We start from the raw sequence: 20,424 nt of genomic DNA, 5'->3' as shown, positions 1-20,424 counted from the left end.
ACGTGTGAGCCCAATAGGTCAGCCGGTCACGGACAGCAGATGGAACGTACAGACACCCAGCGGGACACTGGAGAGGAGTGGGCCCTGCCCATAACGCCTGCTCAATGTCCGCGTCCAGCTCCCATACTACCAGCGCCACCAGGCAGGAGGCCGGGAGCATGGGGGTGGGATCCATGGGCCGCTCCTCTGTGTCATACAGCCAGGACAGTGCGTCTGCCTTGACATTCTGGGAACCTGGTCTGTACAAAAGGGTGAAAACAAAACGGGTGAAAAACATGGCCCACCTTGCCTGGCGAGGATTCTCCTCGCTGCCCGGATGTACTCCAGATTGCAGTGGTCAGTCCAGATGAGAAAAGGGTGTTTTGCCCCCTCAAGCCAATGTCTCCACGCCTTCAAAGCCTTGATGACAGCCAACAGCTCCCGGTCCCCCAAGTCATAGTTTGCTCCGCCGGGCTGAGCTTCCTCGAGAAGAAGGCCAGGGGTGGAGCTTCGGTGGCGTACCCGAGCGCTGAGAGAGTGCGGCTCCTATCCCAGCCTTGGTCCACCTCCACTGTGAACGCCAAAGAGGGATCCGGATGGGTCAGCACGGGATCCGAGGTAAACAGAGCCCTTAGGTGACCAAAAGCCCTGTCCGCCTCAGCCGACCACTGCAGACGTACCGGACCCCATTCAGCAGTGAGGTAATGGGAGCCGCTACCTGACCAAAACCCCAGATAAACCTCCGGTAGTATTTGTCAAACACTAGAAACCCCTGCACCTCCTTTACCGTGGTGGGAGTCGGCCAATTACGCACGGCTGAAATGTGGTCACTCTCCATCTCCACCCCTGAGGTGGAAATGCGGTACCCTAGGAAGGAGACAGACTGCTGGAAGATCAGGCATTTCTCAGCCTTGACGTACAGGTCATGCTCCAACAGTCGACCAAGCAGCCTGCACACCAGGGACACATGCTCCGCGCGTGCAGATGAGTATATCAGAATGTCATCGATTTACACCACTAAGCCTGCCCGTGCAGGTCCCTGAAAATCTTGTCTACAAAGGCTTGGAAGACTGATGGAGCATTCATCAACCCATACGGCATGACGAGGTACTCATAATGCCCTGAGGTAGTACTGAACGCCGTCTTCCACTCGTCTCCCGCCCGGAAACGCACCAGGTTGTAAGCACTCCTGAGATCTAGTTTGGTGAAGAAGCACACCCCGTGCATTGACTCAATCGCTGTGGCTATGAGAGGTAGCGGGTAACTGTACTTCACAGTGATCTGGTTTAGGGCTCGATAGGCAATACACGGGCGCAGACCTCCCTCCTTCTTCTTCACAAAAAATAAACTTGAGGAGGCGGGTGAAGTGGAGGACCGAATGTACCCCTGATGCAGATATTCGGAGACAAACGTTTCCATAGCCACCGCCTGTGACAGGGGATACACGTGACTCCTGGAAAGTGCAGCGTCTACCAGGAGATGTATCTCACAATCCCTGCAACGATGGGGTGGTAATTGAGTTGCCTTCTTTTTGGAGAAGGTGAGAGGCAAATCGGAATATTCGGGGAGAATGCGCACGGTGGAGACCTGGTCTGGAGTTTCCACCGTAGTAGCACCAACGGAAACCCCTAGACACCTCCCCGAGCACTCTCGCGACCATCCAGTGAGAGCCCTTCGTTGCCATGAAACAGTGGGGTCATGACAGGCTAACCAGGGTAGGTCTAGCACCACGGGAAACGCAGGAGAGTCAATGAGGAAGAGACTGAGCGAAAACGGTGGCCTCCCTAATCAACCCTGACCATATTGGTCGACTAAGGCGTGAACTGGGATGGGCATAGCCACTGGAACAATGGGGATCCCTAAACTATGGGCAAATGATCTGTCTATAAAATTCCCAGCCGCGCCTGAATCGATGAGCGCTTTATGCTGGGAATGCGGTGAAAACTCAGGAAAAGTAACATACAAAAACATGTGTGCAACAGAGGGTTCTGGGTAAGAATTGTGACGGCTAACCTGGGGTGACGCCAGAGTGCCCTGCCTGCTGCCTCGACACCCAGAGGACCCAACCCGGCACCGACCGGCAGTGTGACCTCTGCGGCCACAGATGGTACACGTGAAGGAACCTCCTCCGGTCTCCCTGAGCGCATCACCTCCCAGCTCCATGGGCATAGGAGAGCTGGTGCTGGGAGATGGAACCGACAGACTCCGCTCTGGACGTCTGTGGGTAGCCAGCAGGTTATCCAGCCAACTAAAAATGGCATATCAGTTTGGATACTGTAATATTCATATGTGTAAACATACTGAATTATAATTGGATGCATTTTACCGCCATATCATACGGTGCTATGATTGGTTAAGACCACCCAAATGGTTAGGTCATGGTCAGTTTGATCCTGGTTGGCAATACGTGAACATGCCAGTTATAGCTAGCTAATAAAGAGCTACGTTAAGAAATATCCTGTAGTACTGCATTTTATTATTTTGTACAAAGCGTGCAAAACAAGGCTGCAACTGGGACAACATTTCGTTTTTGCAGGGAGGTGTTGTAAGGGGCTTAATACAGTTGTATTCCAGCCACTAGGGGGTACTCTGGGGAAGCCCATGGGAAATAAAGAAATATAGTTTAAGTGAATTGGGAAGAGTACGAATGAAAAACTAAAGAAAGACTGTAAACGGCCGTTACCTGTGCTAACATGATTCAAAGTGAGGTAAACCGTAGTTTTCGCGTTGTAGTTTATACGATAAGCTCATTGGAAGGGTAACATACACAGGATGTACATAAATGGGCATGAACACGTGACACAGAAAATAAAATATTGACAATTAGAAATTCAAAATGCATCTAAATATATTTCGTTCTGTCTATGGAATACATTAAAAAAATTGTTTAAAAAAAATATAATATGTATAAAATATACTTGTCTGTACAGTAAGTAAATTAATCCTACAATTTTTCCATTTTAAGATAATCAGTTATTTTTATATTATTAATTGTGTGTACCACATTAGGTGTTTTATGGTTGACAAATAATTCACAATACCCATATATTCCAACAACAATTGATATTTTTTTGTTATTTCAAAAAATAGTAGCACGCTTGTATGAAGGTGTGGTTATTTACAGGCAAATTGTTATATGCTATGGAGGTGCATTTGTTACTTTTTGTCAAAATAATTGTTCTGACAGCAATTTTATCCCCGACAGAAAAGGAAGTCAAAGCGGACACCTACGAAGATGGCATCTCAGGTAAGCAGCACCTGGCTGTATTGACGTATCCTCAAAAAATGACGTGCTGCTTTAGATTGAACGGTCATATCTCAGTTATTGTTTTCTTTACTTTCAGAGAGCGAGCTGACCAAGGGGGTCGAAAATGTAGATATTGCCAGATGTTCACTGTGTGAGGATCAGGCCGTGGAAGCTTTATTGCTGGCAAAGTGTCCCTAACCAGAGGTAATTAAACTGTTCTGTGTTATTTTTCTCCATCTCTGCCTGTCTTGTTGTACATGGAATCTGTCTCACATGCATGAATTTTTTTTAAAACCTGACAATGTCAGTTGCTAATTTTTAGATTTACAACCATTTTCACTGGACTATCTGTTGCTGCTAAGTCATGGGTTAGCCTTGCAATAACCAAGTGGTGAGACACCTATTGGCATTACACTTCTATTGTTTGTCCTCATGTGTCTGTTTTTCAGCTTAAAGTATTCTGTAGCCACTCACGTCATCCCTCTCCCCCTAAATCCTCTAGGTTATATCAGCTGTTTTGTTGAACCTCTCCCGCATCTGAACTGGCTGACAGAGGGCACAGCCTGATCATAGGTGAGATGTCACTTGGTTGAGTCAACAGGAAGTATTATTAAAGAGATGCTTTACATTGAAACCCCAGAGTTAATGATCCAAGGTCAGTTTTGCATTTCACCTCCTGATTTAAGATGACTGACCGTGTTAGACAAAAAAAGAGGCTTAATCATGCTCTCTCGTCTGCAGGTATGTTTTGATGTGAGAGGAATCCAGTCCCGACAGCGCAATTGTGATGAACTGAGAGAATATTAGGGTAGCACTGTCATTCATGAATCATATGCTATCTGCCGCTGTTCTTACCTCTCTCCCCACCTCATCTTCTAATGCACACCATATGTGCATTGAAGTACAGATTTGCCTACTTTTTTTTTTTTTTAACTAGGCAAGTCAGATAAGAATGACGGCCTAAGAACTGCCTTGTTCAGGGGCAGAAGGACAGACCTTGTCGGCTCGGGGATTCGATCTTGCAACCTTCCGGTTACTAGTCCACCTACCCGCCCAAGATTGAACTTGTATTTATAATATTACAATTAAAATGCACTTCTTTCAATAAAGCGTTTCACATTCTCCGCTGGTTGAAATACTATCCTGTGTCTGTCCTCAGATTAATGGAGTTAAATGTGCATAGGTTTTTCTCTCTCTGTATATATGAATTACAGACCAATCATGTTTAGTCTATTGTATAGTTACAATGTGTAATCATTGATATCCCAGGAGCAGTAAACACTGTTGAAGTGTATAATTGTAATACATGCAGACACCGCATCATTTAAATAATGGCGTTTGATATGACTGAAAAATACTGTCTCAGTCATACCTGAACCGCACCTTTATTTGCCAAGGAAGAGTACATGACCGGTGAATATATTCAATGTACAGACTACAGTACATGTGTATATAGGACTTGCATCCATGGCACATTAAAGTTATATTCTACTCTAGGCTTCATTAATGCCATTCAGCCTTCAGGTTCATAGATTGGTATGAATATTAGTTCAGAACTTTACGTTTTAGGGTCCATACCCAGATCGGCTACATAGTTATTTTTAACCCGACACAATAAGCAAGTAAATAGTTAGCTAGCTAGCTATGTTACTTCAGCTGCATTGCAAAGCAAGCTTACATAATTGTGCAGTCAATGTGTTTGTCTCTACATTAACACATTCCTCTCAAATTGTACATTTGCTTGACTCGTTAAGACGTCAGCCATCTTCGTTGAGCGCCACAAGGCAATGGTGGCTCGCGTCAAAATTCGTCATCACAAAGCCTTGGGACCCAAATGCATTATGAGTGCTGTCGTGGCAATTTCCTGTATTACCAAATGAGGAGAGATACAAACCACACACCAGTCAGAGTTATACTTAAACTTCATCTTTAATAATATGAGCTTTACCAAAGCACTGTGACTTTCAACAATTCTCTATCGATGAATTGTTGAGAGTTCCAACAAATTGGCAACTGAGATCTTTTATAGCAAAGATATACCCCTCTCAACTTACATGACGAACCACAGATCTTAGGAAAACTTCACAAAGGGCCTTTTACTTGAGAAAGGAGTATCCCTTAGCCAGATTGCATTTGCTATAAATTATCGCTCATTTTGGTCTCTAAAACGAGGTTCTAATCTCTTTCCTGGTACTTCATAGTACCAAAACATTACCTCATCCAAGGCATAACTCAATATACTAAGGAGCATCAAAGTCGTACTATAAATTCTCAGACAACACAAAGATTCCTTGATGCCCTTCCAGACTCCCTCTGCCTACCCAAGGACGTCAGAGGACAGAAATCAATTAACCACCTAACTGAGGCACTCAATTTAACCTTGCGCAATACCCTAGATGCAGTCGCAACCCTAAAAACTAGAAACGTTTGTCATAAGAAACTAGCTCCCTGGTATACAGAAAATACCCGAGCTCTGAAGCAAGCTTCCAGAAAATTGGAACGGAAATGGCGCCACACCAAACTGGAAGTCTTCCGACTAGCTTGGAAAGACAGTACCGTGCAGTATCGAAGAGCCCTCACTTCTGCTCAATCATTCTATTTTTCCAACTTAATTGAGGAAAATAAGAACAATCCGAAATTTCGTTTTGATACTGTCGCAAAGCTAACTAAAAAGCAGCATTCCCCAAGTGAGGATGGCTTTCACTTCAGCAGTAATAAATTCATGAACTTCTTTGAAGAAAAGATCATGATCATTAGAAAGCAAATTACGGACTCCTCTTTAAATCTGCGTATTCCTCCAAAGCTCAGCTGTCCTGAGTCTGCACAACTCTGCCAGGACTTAGGATCAAGAGAGACACTTAAGTGTTTTAGTACTATATCTCTTGACACAATGATGAAAATAATCATGGCCTCTAAACCTTCAAGCTGCATACTGGACCCTATTCCAACTAAACTACTGAAAGAGCTCCTGTGCTCGGCCCTCCTATGTTGAACATAATAAACGGCTCTCTATCCACCGGATGCGTACCAAACTCACTAAAAGTGTCAGTAATAAAGCCTCTCTTGAAAAAGCCAAACCTTGACCCAGAAAATATAAAAAACTATCGGCCTATATCGAATCTTCCATTCCTCTCAATTTTAGAAAGCTGTTGACAAGACAAACAATGTATACGAAATGCTTTAGTCTGGTTTTAGACCCCATCATAGCACTGAGACTGCACTTGTGAAGGTGGTAAATTACCTTTAAATGGCGCAGACCGAGGCTCTGCATCTGTCCTCGTGCTCCTAGACCTTAGTGCTGCCTTTGATACCATCGATCACCACGTTCTTTTGGAGAGATTGGAAACCCAAATTGGTCTACACGGACAAGTTCTGGCCTGGTTTAGATATTATCTGTCGGAAAGATATCAGTTTGTCTCTGTGAATGGTTTGTCCTCTGACAAATCAACTGTACATTTCGGTGTTCGTCAAAGTTCCGTTTTGGGACCACTATTGTTTCCACTATATATTTTACCTCTTGGAGATGTCATTCGAAAGCATAATGTTAACATTCACTGCTATGCGGATGACACACAGCTGTACATTTCAATGAAACATAGTGAAGCCCCAAAATTGCCCTCACTAGAAGCCTATGTTTCAGACATAAGGAAGTGGATGGCTACAAACTTTCTACTTTTAAACTCGGACAAAACAGAGATGCTTGTTCTAGGTCCCGAGAAACAAAGAGGTCTTCTGTTGAGTCTGACAATTAATCTTGATGGTTGTAAAGTCGTCTCAAATAAAACTGTGAAGGACCTCGGCGTTACTCTGGACCCTGATCTCTCTTTGACGAACATATCAAGACTGTTTCAAGGACAGCTTTTTTCCATCTACGTAACATTGCAAAAATTAGAAACTTTCTGTCCAAAAATGATGCAGAAAAAGTAATCCATGCTTTTGTTACGTCTAGGTTAGACTACTGCAATGCTCTTCTTTCCGGCTACCTGGATAAAGCACAAAATAAACTTCAGTTAGTGCTAAATACGGCTGCTAGAATCCTGACTTGAACCCAAAATTCATATTACTCCAGTGCTAGCCAGTGCTCCAGTGCTACTCCAGTGCTAGCCTCCCTACACTGGCTTCCTGTTAAGGCAAGGGCTAATTTCAAGGTTTTACTGCTAACCTATAAAACATTACATGGGCTTGCTCCTACCCCTCTTTCCGATTTGGTCCTGCCGTACATACCTACACATACGCTACGGTCACAAGACGCAGGCCTCATTATTGTCCCTAGAATTTCTAAGCAAACAGCTGGACGCAGGGCTTTCTCCTATAGAGCTCAATTTTTATGGAATGGTCTGCCTACCCATATGAGGGACGCAGACTCGGTCTCAACTTTTAAGTCTTTACTGAAGACTCATCTCTTCAGTGGGTCATATGATTGAGTGTAGTCTGGCCCAGGAGTGTGAAGGTGAACGGAAAGGCTCTGGAGCAACGAACCGCCCTTGCCGTCTCTGCCTGGCCGGTTCCCCTCTCTCCAGTGGGATTCTCTGCCTCTAACCCTATTACAGGGGCTGAGTCACTGGCTTACTGGTGCTCTTTCATGCCGTCCCTAGGAGGGGTGAGTCACTGACGTGATCTTCCTGTCTGGGTTGGCGCCCCCCCTTGGGTTGTGCCGTGGCGGAGATCTTTGTGGGCTATACTCGGCCTTGTCTCAGGATGGTAAGTTGGTGGTTGAAGATATCCCTCTAGTGGTGTGGGGGCTGTGCTTTGGCAAAGTGGGTGGGGTTATATCCTTCCTGTTTGGCCCTGTCCGGGGGTATCATCGGATGGGGTCACAGTGTCTCCTGACCCCTCCTGTCTCAGCCTCCAGTATTTATGCTGCAGTAGTTTATGTGTCGGTGGGCTAGGGTCAGTTTGTTATATCTGGAGTACTTCTCCTGTCTTAGCCGGTGTCCTGTGTGAATTTAAGTATGCTCTCTCTAATTCTCTTTCTCTCTCGGAGGACCTGAGCCCTAGGACCATGCCTCAGGACTACCTTGTATGATGACTCCTTGCTGTCCCCAGTCCACCTGGCCGTGCTGCTGCTCCAGTTTCAACTGTTCTGCCTGCGGCTATGGAACCCTGACCTGTTCAACGGACGTGCTACCTGTCCCAGACCTGCTGTTTTCATCTCTCTAGAGACTGCAGGAGCGGTAGAGATACTCTTAATGATCGCCTATGAAAAGCCAACTGACATTTACTCTTGAGGTGATGACTTGCTGCACCCTCAATAACTAGTGATTATTATTTTTTGACCATGCTGAATTTATGAACATCTTGGCCATGTTCTGTTATAATCTCCACCCAGCACAGCCAAAAGAGGACTGGCCACCCCTCAGCCTGGTTCCTCTAGGGATTGGCCTTTCTAGGGAGTTTTTCCTCGCCACCGTGCTTCTACACCTGCATTGCGTGCCGTTTGGGGTTTTAGGCTGGGTTTCTGTACAGCACTTTAAGATATCAGCTAATGTAAGAAGAGCTATATAAATAAATTTGATCCCATCTCAAGTAAACCTCTTCTCACCACTCCTGGACAAGCTCAGGGTAGTGTCGTGTCTTTGGCTATGCCAGATTAATTGCTATGACATGCTATTCTATAAAATAATTTCTCCGTAATTAATATCACCTGATTGAACTAATCATGTAAATGTAATTAACTAGAGAGGGACACCACAACATAATATTTATAGAGCTGTTATCTTCCGAATAAACTCTTAAAGATTTAGTAATATTTTACATCCATAGCAGTCAATATTAATCGTCATCTTACTTCAGTCTCATATTCTGAAAGTTGTAAATTCTTGGTTATCTGCAAGAATCCTGGCCAACAAGTTGAATCAGCAATACAAAATTGTGTTAAATTATTTATTTACTAAATACCTAACTAATCACACAGAATCACACATACACAATTAAATCATAACTTGATTACAAATTGCCGTCATAAAGGAAAACGTCCCTAGCGGGCGGAACAGATATGACAGCTTGTTACACAAAGGAAAGGGGGCTGGATTTTAGTGAAAGAGCGGGAGACTGGAACAGAGGCGAAGCTGTGCTATCGTAAATACAGTAACTTATGCATTCTAAATTACCGCCCATTTGGAAAAGGAAAATGCAATAAATATTTACTCTGAGCTGCGCTTCAGTAGGTTGGTGGTAGATGGAAGACCGGGTTGCCAAACCGAGTCCTCCGTCCTTTGAAGAATGTCTCTGGTGGTCACTGTCGTAGTAACGTCATTGTGTAGTAGACGGGATACTCTGACTGTCCTTCCTAACCTGCCTTTGTAGCAGCTGTTGCTAACTCAACGGCTAGGAGGTTTCACTTCTGTAGTGAATACGAGTTCAAAGTTCATACCATTCACAACCAAAGTTCATGCTGATGTTGGCTTCATTCTGTAGTTATTATCTGAACCATTGACATCGGATCGTCATCCTAATGTACCCGGAACAGGAAGTTATATTTTTGTCAATGGCTTTATATAGTGGAGGGGTGTCTGAAAAGTTTATTACCCATGTCTCTTCACAGGGGCGGGCCACTGGTTGAGCAGAGGCCCAAACTTATGAAAACCCAAATCTCTCATTTGGAAGCTAAAATTACATTTAATCTCTTCACAAATAATTTCATATTCAAGCATTTGAATTAAACAATTCCATGTGAATCCGATACCTCTGACGTTTAGACTTTCCACAATAGAGTTTGTCATTCTATCATTGATGAGAATGTGTCAGAGGGCAACCGAACTGACATAATATACCCTAAGTACCACCGCATATGTTCAGTTGGTCAGATTACCAGAAAATAGTTCTTTTCCCCCCAACTTCTGATGTTCCCATAATCTCCATGTTAACCAAGGGGTTTTCTTATATCAATTCAGTAGGGAAGAGGAAAGGGGGAGGGGGAAAGAGGTATTTATGACTGTCATAAACCTACCCCCAGGCCAACGTCATGACAGTAGTGACTTGCGCACAGACATAGAACCAAGAGATAATTGGTTCCCCCTTAATCACGCCATCCCTTCACATATGAAGACAATGTTCCATTCTGACATCTCCCCTCTCTGGGCCCCAAATGACTGAGCCCTAGCTGAGAAGGGAAACGTGCAACTGCCAACAGTATAATCCAAAGGGACACATTCTAATGACAACTCACATAAGCATATTATGTAAATTAAACATCCTATTTATCTATGTTACCCAACTAATTCATCCTCCAGTGCGCCAACTCCCCCTTGTGGTCTGGAGCAATGAAGCCGTCCCACGGTGCAAGCTCGCAACTTTTAAAGGAGGAACTGCTGCATCTCTTCAGTCCCCGCTGTTCCGTAAGGTGTTTCTTTAAATCTGATCGTGATGCGGAATAGATTGCAACGTATTCATGACTCTGTACCTTCCGTAGTCCGGACTTGGCGATTGGTAAGAGACCTCTGGTGGCATGTCTTGTGGTGTATGCATGGGTGTACGAGCTGTGCGCTAGTTTTAAACAGACAGCTCGGTACATTCAGCTTGTCAACACTTCTTACAAAAAAGAAGTAGTGAGAAAGTCAAGCTCTCCCCATTTCAGATATACATGCATATCATTAAAGAAAGGTCCATATTTGGATGGAAACCAAGCTAGTGAGAGGTATCAAGTAAAGTTGTAGTATCAGTTGAAAATTCCCAACACTGCTGCGCTCCCTGGGGCCTGCAGCCAACCACAGCCCTGCTGGCCTCACAAACCACCATCTGCTATAACATTGAGTCAGTTCTTCCTACTGGACATTGGAAAGCTTTTGTTTTGACACCCATTGTTCATCCTAGATGGGAAATTGGTGTGGATGGTTGAGTTCCATGCTTACAAAAGGGTTGATTGATACACGTCAGATGACAAGCCTACTACATCCACTAAAGTACATGCGCCTTGGTGTTATACGCAAATCTGATACAATTAAGGTAGCTCCAACGGTTAGGATTGTTGCCACGCAAGTAAAACAAACGTAATTGTTATATAACACTTTATTTGACATGTTAGAACAAGACATTACACCCAAAGAATGTATCCAGAAGAAACATAGAAATGAGGCTCCTCAAAGAGGTCTTTGACATGTCGTTGACCTGTTGAGAGAGAACCTATTAGTTCAGTTATGGTCTGACAGGGTCTGAAAAGCATAAAACAAGACCTACCTCTTTTCGAGTTGTCCTGATTCACACATTGTCCACTACAGGGGCCGCCAGAGGGACTACTGGCGTCACAGATGACCACATCACAATGGACAAAGACCTAGTAATCAAAGATTTGATGGTGTCAGAAATTTAAAAGGGATGATTGCCACTCACAAAATTAACCAATAAAGATTGTTGGGTGAACTTTGTTACCTGGCCACTAGGCTCAACCGCATCCTCGACGAAGGAAAACATATAGACCTCAAAGCGTTTGACGTGAGGGGGGAAGTGGACCCTGGCGTCAGCTACCACCGGGTGGAAGACCACACGGTACGGATCCTCCGGGTTCTCACAACTGCCAGTGTAGAGAGGGACTAAGTTAGGAACAAGAAAACACTGTAAAACCCAACCGCCTTGTGTACGAAGTCTTATGGTGTCATGACTGTCCTGTGAGGATCAGATCAATTCACACCGTGTTGTAAATGACAGGAGAAGTGGGTTCCTTCTCACCCTCCAGTATGAACTAAAGGAATGTCTTTGTTAACATGCTTTTCCCACCAAAACTCTTAGCCCTCAGTCTTAAAAAAAACCCAACACATTTCATATACAATGTAAAGGCTCGAGACTTCCTACCTGTAGTGTGAGCACTTTTCTAGATCCAGTATTTCCTTTTTAAAAATCAACATGACATTCTTTTTCTCTCTGACCAGTCTTATGTTAGAAATATTGTTCCAGTATTCACTTTTGAACGTATTAGAGAAACTCCTAGAAAATGTGCATAGTAAGTAGCCATGCCACAAGTGACATCAGAGAGCGGGCCAGACTGACAGAACTGTCCCCGGCGGCAAGAGTGCATAAAAGGATGGTAACTGAAATTAACATTAGACCAGAAAACTGTGAGTCGCTAGCTACACGTTTGAAATGGTTGGAACTTCCCTAAACGCACCTGCCTAAGGACGGCGAGCTGCAGCTCATGTCCAAAGTGGTCCGAAACCTGAACACGAGGGAGAATAAACACCCCTCAGACAGTCACTGGTACAGCCGATTAGCTGTTTGAGCCAAGTACCTAGAAAAGCTAACTTCAGTGGGACCATTCTGCTACTATATCCAAACCATCCTACTCTCATCACCCACTGAGGAATCAGCGACAGGGTTGATTAGCCTATCTTCCAGAATGAGTGAAAGGAAAATCCATCCTGAAGTTCCGTTCAAGACTAGTCATTGGAGTCACGGACAACTATTGACATTGTGACCTCAGGGAGCCAATCAGAGAGAAAACCCAACCACGGCAGCATCCCACATAAATACATTCATGCAAAAATGTAACAACGATAAGTGTCCCTTATGGAACCATGGGTGGGGGAGACATCGTAACAAGCCGTCATAGTGTCAGTCCGCTAGGGACCTGTGTGTTTAGCTAGTAATTAAATTAAACCAATTTGTATAGTACTGAATCATAAGGCTGGGGTTCTTGCAGCTGCGAGGAGGATACGATGTAATGGTTATTAAGTTGACTTTAGCAATGTAATAGATTTCTACCGTCTAGAGTTTAAGTCGGGAGACGGTATCTTTAAAACCGTTTCCTCGGCACCCCAAATCCTAACACGATTAATTTAGAGTCGGGTAACAATTAAACAGTCCTCAGATAATTCAAGGTCACGTCACGACAGTAGTTTGTTGGTTTTCATTTCTGATCTTTTGGCCCATCAGACCTGGAAAAATCTGATTTAGTACATTTTTTATTTATTTAAAAACAGAAATTGGGATTTCTATTTGAAAAAAAATGCATTTCATTTGTCAAGGGAGGGTCATACTAGCAATGCCATAGCATTTCTCAACAATAATATTACTTTGTCTACTGCAAAAACTTTTATAGCTAGGTAAATGACGGATGTCAAATGTCTACGTCGTATGTCCAACATGTTTATTCAATTACATTGACATGAATGCATTCTCATGTGGTGAGACGTCCCTCTAAATGGTTCTTCAAATTCTAAATGATCCAGAATGGTCAGACTACAGGCGACCTGAATATTGATCAATTGACCGTGGTTTAACACTTAGTTGCCGAATAGACAGTCGGTATCATATTTTCAAAATAAGTACTTCATTTTAATTAGGAATTTCATGCAATGCGCCAGAGCAATTCTTCCGCAGTCGGAAAAATTGGTCACAAAATGTATTCTACACCCATGGCATCAGATTCACACGTGGAGGACTTCTGTGAAGGGAGCAGCTCTACTATACAAAGTAACCTACGCATTGACAGTTAAGGCCTACTTGTCATTTGCATCTTTGGGAGGTTTATCATTTACTGTTTAACTGACAAATATTAGCAAAAAGGGATTTGTGAAATCTGAAGACGTTACATTGAGACAAACGCCCACACCAGTACAAATCCACTTGAGCTGACAGACGACGGCCAGAGCTTTCTCAGGATTTTACTCAACGATTTAAGCCAAGTATGACATAGTTGCAGCTGAAGTGACAAATCTGAACTGCCCATTTCGTGCACAGCCATGTGAATGTGGTGTCTTTTCCTATGATCTACAAAACATTTTCAGCCTGTTTTTTAAAACTGCTACCACACCCACCAGGATGACATTTGATTTAATAAACCGCTGCAAAGTTACACCCGTGACAGATGAGCCTTCTGTCCACCGGAGCAAATTAAAATAGGGGGTGCCAAATTTTTAAATTGCGTGATTTGATAGCATTTGGCAAACCCAATCCCCCAAATAAATGGTTGACCAATAAAGTTGCTTCACTACACTGCTTGGTGTAACATGTATCCAGATACTGAAAAGACACCCGCAAAATAAAGTGTCATTTGCAGCGTGCATAATCACGGGCAAAGTTATTGTAGCCCATCTACCAAAGGTTGCAGTGTCCATTACAATGTAGGAAAAATAAGTAATCTTTCAATAGTTACCCAACTTCAATTCTTGAGAAGATGGCAAAGTTAAAACTTAGGCCAGTGGTGTCCATCTGTGGCAAAGTGCTCAACCAAATCAATGCTTATGACAAACCCAGCTGTGTGTCGTAACATTTTTTTAAATATGAACATTAGCTAGCTAAATAAGGCTAGCGAGATTCTGCTACACTTGACCGTGGTATTTGTGCATGTTTAGCAACTCCCAATTAGCGCATTCCTCAAGGACAGGCAATTCCATTTAAAGTGGCATCACCTTCAGGGGATCCTGTCAACTGATCCTATTCAGTTTCAAACATCAACTTCCATGCTGCACAGGCGTGTGAACCATCCATTATGTTAAGCGCATAACTGTTTTAAACACAAGAGGTCACTTGTGCCTGAATTCAACAAGTATTCAGTCAGTGTTCAGAGCAGTTGTATGAAACCAAGCGGAAAGGCAAGCCAAGCTTGCCAGCCGCTCTCGATTTCCATTCGGCTGACCAGCAGTTCGGCACAACACTGAACTGTAGCAAACCAAAAGGATAACATTGAGTAAAAAGGTGTAGGTAACGCCAACATAGTGTCTTAACCTTTGCGACTTCCAAATATCTTCAACAGTCGCCCCAGCGGTAGTTTATTTTATGCACGGGATGTCAGAAAGCACTCACCGTTCCAAAATGTGGACAGTTAACCCGCGCTGACCTCAAACCAAGCAAACACAACCTGCTAATTTTCTACAGGCTGTTTCAACTTCTAAGTTTACCTCATTAATTCACAAAAGTAGCCCATTTCACTGTTGCAGACAATTTCTTTTTGAGAATTTGAATGAGCCGGACAAACTTTCCTTCAAGCATACAGACATTTGCACATCTAGTCAGAACAGGCCTTGCACAAACTTCCCCCCGGCACATTTATTGCCTGGTGGCCACATTGCCTTCCTTACAAATAACTGGACATGCGTGCATTCCTATCAAAGTGCCTTATTTTCTGTGTAACGTTTCTAATGTAAGTATAATGTACTTAATTTTATTCATGCATTCTGATTCTTGCCTAGATTGTAATGGACACGTGTGTAAAACACTTTTGAAGGTGGTACCGAATATGAGCTAAAGCCATACAATGCAGTCGGGTTATCACGTAAGAGTCTGTCATACTCAACTGACGTATGGTGTTTAAGACACCTGGGAACTCGGAGTACCCGAGATGCTATGTGTGATGCTACGCGCCAGAATCTCCCATAAGTGTTCATTTGGGTGGAGATCTGGTGACAAACCGCATACTGCTCACATCGTTTTTAAGCTCAAACCATTGTGACACTCATTACCTATGGATGGGGGCATAGCCACGGTAGCCAAAGTAAATGGCCTGCCAAGCATGATAGGTTGCTAATTACTCAGGAACCACACCTGTGGAATAACACTTGTTTAGGCCCAAAAACAACAAGTTACCCATTAATGATGAGATTCCACCGGGGTCGGGAGTCACGGTCCTCATTGGGGGTGGCCCAGCAGTGGTCAAGCACCAGCGCTACCTTGGGGTCAGAGGACCTGGTCAGCTCCACCTCAAAGTGCAGAGGCTGTCTCAGGTACCTCACCACTGGATAGTCCTCCTCCTGGTGGAACGTGTTATACGAGGCGTCTGGAACACAGAACGAGACAACCGGTGGGCACAAAACAGCGAGGTACCATCTCAACTTGTCCATAAAGAAACACACGTTTATCATATCCTGTTGTGCCCCGATGAACCCCCCCCCCCACCAGAGGCTTCTGACAAATTCCCATATCAGCTCCTCAACGTTACGCCATAGCCACACCTGTAGATCTCAGAACACAAGAGTAATATATCATAAGGCTTACATTTTTTTGGGAATGGTTTTGTAAAGGACACCTTCCAAGATTCTACACTGCTCAAAAAAATAAAGGGAACACTTAAACACAATGTAACTCCAAGTCAATCACACTTCTGTGAAATCAAACTGTCCACTTAGGAAGCAACACTGATTGACAATAGATTTCACATGCTGTTGTGCAAATGGAATAGACAAAAGGTGGAAATTATAGGCAATTAGCAAGCCAGCCCCCAAAAAGGAGTGATTCTGCAGGTGGTGACCACAGACCACTTCCTATGCTTCCTGGCTGATGTTATGGTCACTTTTGAATGCTGGCGGTGCTCTCACTCTAGTGGTAGCATGAGACGGAGTCTACAACCCACACAAGTGGCTCAGGTAGTGCAGTTCAACCAGGATGGCACATCAATGCGAGCTGTGGCAAAAAGGTTTGCTGTGTCTGTCAGCGTAGTGTCCAGAGCATGGAGGCGCTACCAGGAGACAGGCCAGTACATCAGGAGACGCCTTTGTGCAAGGAGGTGCACTGCCAGAGCCCTGCAAAATGACCTCCAGCAGGCCACAAATGTGCATGTGTCTGCTCAAACGGTCAGAAACAGACTCCATGAGGGTGGTATGAGGGCCCGACGTCCACAGGTGGGGGTTGTGCTTACAGCCCAACACCGTGCAGGACGTTTGGCATTTGCCAGAGAACACCAAGATTGGCAAATTCGCCACTGGCGCCCTGTGCTCTTCACAGATGAAAGCAGGTTCACACTGAGCACATGTGACAGACGTGACAGAGTCTGGAGACGCCGTGGAAAACGTTCTGCAACATCCTCCAGCATGACCCGTTTGGCGATGGGTCAGTCATGGTGTGGGGTGGCATTTCTTTGTGGGGCCGCACAGCCCTCCATGTTTTCGCCAGAGGTAGCCTGACTGCCAATAGGTACCGAGATAAGATCCTCAGACCCCTTGTGAGACCATATGCTGACACAAGCACATTTGTGGCCTGCTGGAGGTCATTTTGCAGGGCTCTGGCAGTGCACCTCCTTGCACAAAGGCGGAGGTAGCGGTCCTGCTGCTGGGTTGTTGCCCTCCTACGGCCTCCTCCACGTCTCCTGATGTACTGGCCTGTCTCCTGGTAGCGCCTCCATGCTCTGGACACTACGCTGACAGACACAGCAAACCTTTTTGCCACAGCTCGCATTGATGTGCCATCCTGGATGAACTGCACTACCTGAGCCACTTGTGTGGGTTGTAGACTCCGTCTCATGCTACCACTAGATTGAGAGCACCGCCAGCATTCTAAAGTGACCAAAACATCAGCCAGGAAGCATAGGAACTGAGAAGTGGTCTGTGGCCACCACCTGCAGAATCACTCCTGTTTTGGGGGGGGTGTCTTGCTAATTGCCTATAATTTCCACTTTTTGTCTATTCCATTTGCACAACAGCATGTGAAATTTATTGTCAATCAGTGTTGCTTCCTAAGTGGACAGTTTGATTTCACAGAAGTGTGATTGACTTGGAGTTACATTGTGTTTAAGTGTTCCCTTTATTTTTTTGAGCAGTGTATATTCCATTTCCAGATCATCAGGAGTGATTAGAATTTAGAGGCCAAGTTGAAATTCTTAATTAGTGCACGCTTACCCTGAGCGAGTCTCATTCTGACCATTTGTCGACCCGTCCCAATCTCGGAAAAATGCTCGTTGTCACGCGGCCTGGTGAGGAAGGCCAATGTGCGAGTGATGTTGACCACATAGTAGCAGGAAACCTTTAACCTAAAAGAGGGATGTAGGCAACTTCAATAGGGGAAACTTCAAGCAGTGGAGTGGACACACTGGTAGTAGAGGCACATTTTCCCTGTATACAAAGTTGAGCAATTGGTGAAGAAAAAAACCTATAAAATCTAACAGCTACAATTGTGATGCGTACTTACTGATATTCCTCCTCTGAAGACGTCGTGCCATTTAGCTTCAGCTCAAGTTCATCTGGCAAGGAGATTTCGTTCTCATACAGCATGACATTGTTGATAAACTATGTAGTAGAGGGGAATTGACTTATTACAGCCCGCAGAAGCAAACGTCCATAAATACACAATACCCATCACCTCAGGGTAATAGTCATTTTACCTTCCTGGTGGTGCCACAGGAGTTGACAGTGAAGTGGAAGTAGGCGAAGCGATCGTCGCTGTAGGTGGGACCACAGGCGGGGTCGCTCAGGGTCAGCTGACCGGGGTTCAGACTGGGAGCAGACTCCACCTTGACCGCCAGCGCAGTCATCGTTCCGTTAGAGAAACACTCTTGGGGGTGGGGGAGCAAAAGACAGGTTCTGTATTTGTTACACTTCATTGAGCACAGTAGAACCAATGGAATAGCACCAACAGTGCAAACCATGCCCATCTGGCACTACTATTAGACTCACAGTATTTGCAAGGAACCCAGGTTTGGTAACCATGTCAAACGACTATTTATCGGAAGTAATTGTTTGAGAACCAACCAGTCAGCGTTTTGAGGAAGCTGCAAGCCAGGGAAAAGTGTTTGATGGTCATGTTGTTGTAAGGATTCAACAGAGCCACATCCAGTCTGCTCCTGACAGAGGACGGGTGAACCGACTGGGAACCAATGGGAGAGTTCATTAGTCCAACATTGTATGCATGTATACAGGGTAAGGAAAGCGAGGCTAGCTGCTGCAATTTAGGTTAACATGTTTTGGGAGAGCATCGTACCTCAAACACTGCGTCCGGCGAAGAGAAGGGCAACGTGATGGTGAAGTCTGAGTCGCCCTCTGTCAAATACTGTTGCGCAAGCTCATGGTTAAGCAGGCGCTTGCCAACCAAGACCACGAAAAAGGGCTCTTGGTTCCTGTAGTCCACAGTGATGTGAAAGTTCTCCTGATCACAGTTGCCAGTGACGGAGGGTGGCACTACAGGGACAAACAGGGTTGTGTTCATTAAGCACAAAAAACAGGAAGGTACTACTTGAACTTGTCCAAGGAGAAAACCTTGTTTTCAGAATAAACACGATCCTGGCAAATCAGGAACAGGACACTAGGTCCAAATACTCTAAAGCTTAACATTTTCTTTGTAGAGAGACTGCATAGGAAAAACCTACAGTATGGCTAGTTGGGCTTTCACTGCAATCATTAACCAGAGGAAGCCATTCAACAGTAGTTTGGCGTAGTCCAGAGACATACCAATGTCCAGCAGTACAGCGTCCACAACGGCAGAGTGAGAGAAAGGAGCGTACTCTGGAAAGACGACCAGGCCGTAGATCAGCTGAAGAGTGAAGGTTGTGACACCTTGTTCCGCCCTTCTCTGTAGTGAAGTTAAAAGCATTGGTCAATTGATACAACAATAACGCTAACAGAACTCTATTCAATATCAAGTGACAACTAAGTACATATGGGGACTATTAAAACAAACTATATACTTAAAGTAATGTTGCACTCATTCCTCTAAATTCAGCACTATTGTCAAGTGACTGCATACAACTACCACAATAATGGAAACACTTGAGTAAATGAGGGATACAAAGTACACTTGAGCCATTATTTATATTTTGTTGGTGGCCCACTTATTAGGGCATGTACAAATCACTGCGTGTGGCTTTGCATTTAACAGAAACACACCTCCTTAAAGACCACTGGGTCTGAGAAGGGCACCTCCATCCTGAAGCTCTTCAAGGTGTTGTCCAGGGATCTCTGCTCCTGAACATTGAAGCCTCTGGCGTTGCACTCTGCAACAGTTAGCACCATGGTGGGAAAGGTGATGTTCAGCAGCTCCACATCAAGGTTGAAGGTCCCCAACTCAAGCACAAACACTCCCTGCTCAGGAACAGTGTCTAAGGGCGTGTCTGTCCATTGGCAAACAAAAAAACATTTTGAAATGCGGTACAATGGAAGTCGAAAATGGACATTTGTTATTGCCTCCCCGTTTCTGTACATTTTCTTCTGTTTTGTGCCTAATGAACCACCCAGGCATCCCAAATTACCATAGGCACTATTTAACTAAACCAGACTCACAGTTGCGAACTTGTGGAGGCCTGGCCATCGGAGGTGTTGTGATAGGGAAGAGGACTTTGTAGCGTGTGTCCTCGTGTGCGACCTCCTCGATCCACAGCAACTCAAGCATGGGCTCAATGGTGTAAGTGACAAAGTACTGGTCATCCTGAATATGGCTCTGTAAAGGGAGACGAGTGATGCATTCAGGCTGTAATACACAAGTGGAGTGCAAAAACAGCTAAATGTTCCTTACAAGCCAGAATGTTACTCTACCGGTTATCTGTGTGGTTTGTCCTTCAGCCGCTC

General features: G+C 44.6%; 1 protein-coding gene across 4 annotated transcripts in view; it reads right to left on the bottom strand.

The window, feature by feature from the left end:
• Positions 1 to 11,218: 11,218 nt before the first annotated feature.
• Positions 11,219 to 20,424, bottom strand: part of LOC129849315 (uncharacterized) — a 28,097-nt gene continuing 18,891 nt past the window's right edge. For all 4 annotated transcript variants that reach the window (XM_055916250.1, XM_055916252.1, XM_055916251.1 and 1 more), the window contains 12 exons: positions 20,140 to 20,296; positions 19,747 to 19,970; positions 19,312 to 19,432; positions 18,845 to 19,041; positions 18,616 to 18,730; positions 18,249 to 18,418; positions 18,056 to 18,153; positions 17,767 to 17,897; positions 15,743 to 15,932; positions 11,594 to 11,735; positions 11,402 to 11,498; positions 11,219 to 11,332 (listed from right to left, as the gene is read on the bottom strand). In XM_055916250.1, the coding sequence (XP_055772225.1) occupies positions 11,259 to 11,332; positions 11,402 to 11,498; positions 11,594 to 11,735; positions 15,743 to 15,932; positions 17,767 to 17,897; positions 18,056 to 18,153; positions 18,249 to 18,418; positions 18,616 to 18,730; positions 18,845 to 19,041; positions 19,312 to 19,432; positions 19,747 to 19,970; positions 20,140 to 20,296 (1,716 nt within the window). In that variant the 3' untranslated portion in view covers positions 11,219 to 11,258. The remainder of the gene's footprint in view (positions 11,333 to 11,401; positions 11,499 to 11,593; positions 11,736 to 15,742; positions 15,933 to 17,766; positions 17,898 to 18,055; positions 18,154 to 18,248; positions 18,419 to 18,615; positions 18,731 to 18,844; positions 19,042 to 19,311; positions 19,433 to 19,746; positions 19,971 to 20,139; positions 20,297 to 20,424) is intronic.

The sequence above is a fragment of the Salvelinus fontinalis genome, unplaced genomic scaffold (assembly GCF_029448725.1).
Source record: "Salvelinus fontinalis isolate EN_2023a unplaced genomic scaffold, ASM2944872v1 scaffold_1436, whole genome shotgun sequence".
NCBI classification, from domain to species: Eukaryota; Metazoa; Chordata; class Actinopteri; order Salmoniformes; family Salmonidae; genus Salvelinus; species Salvelinus fontinalis.
The sequence above is the reverse complement of the archived record's forward strand: the minus strand, read 5'-3'. Positions and strand labels throughout refer to the sequence as shown.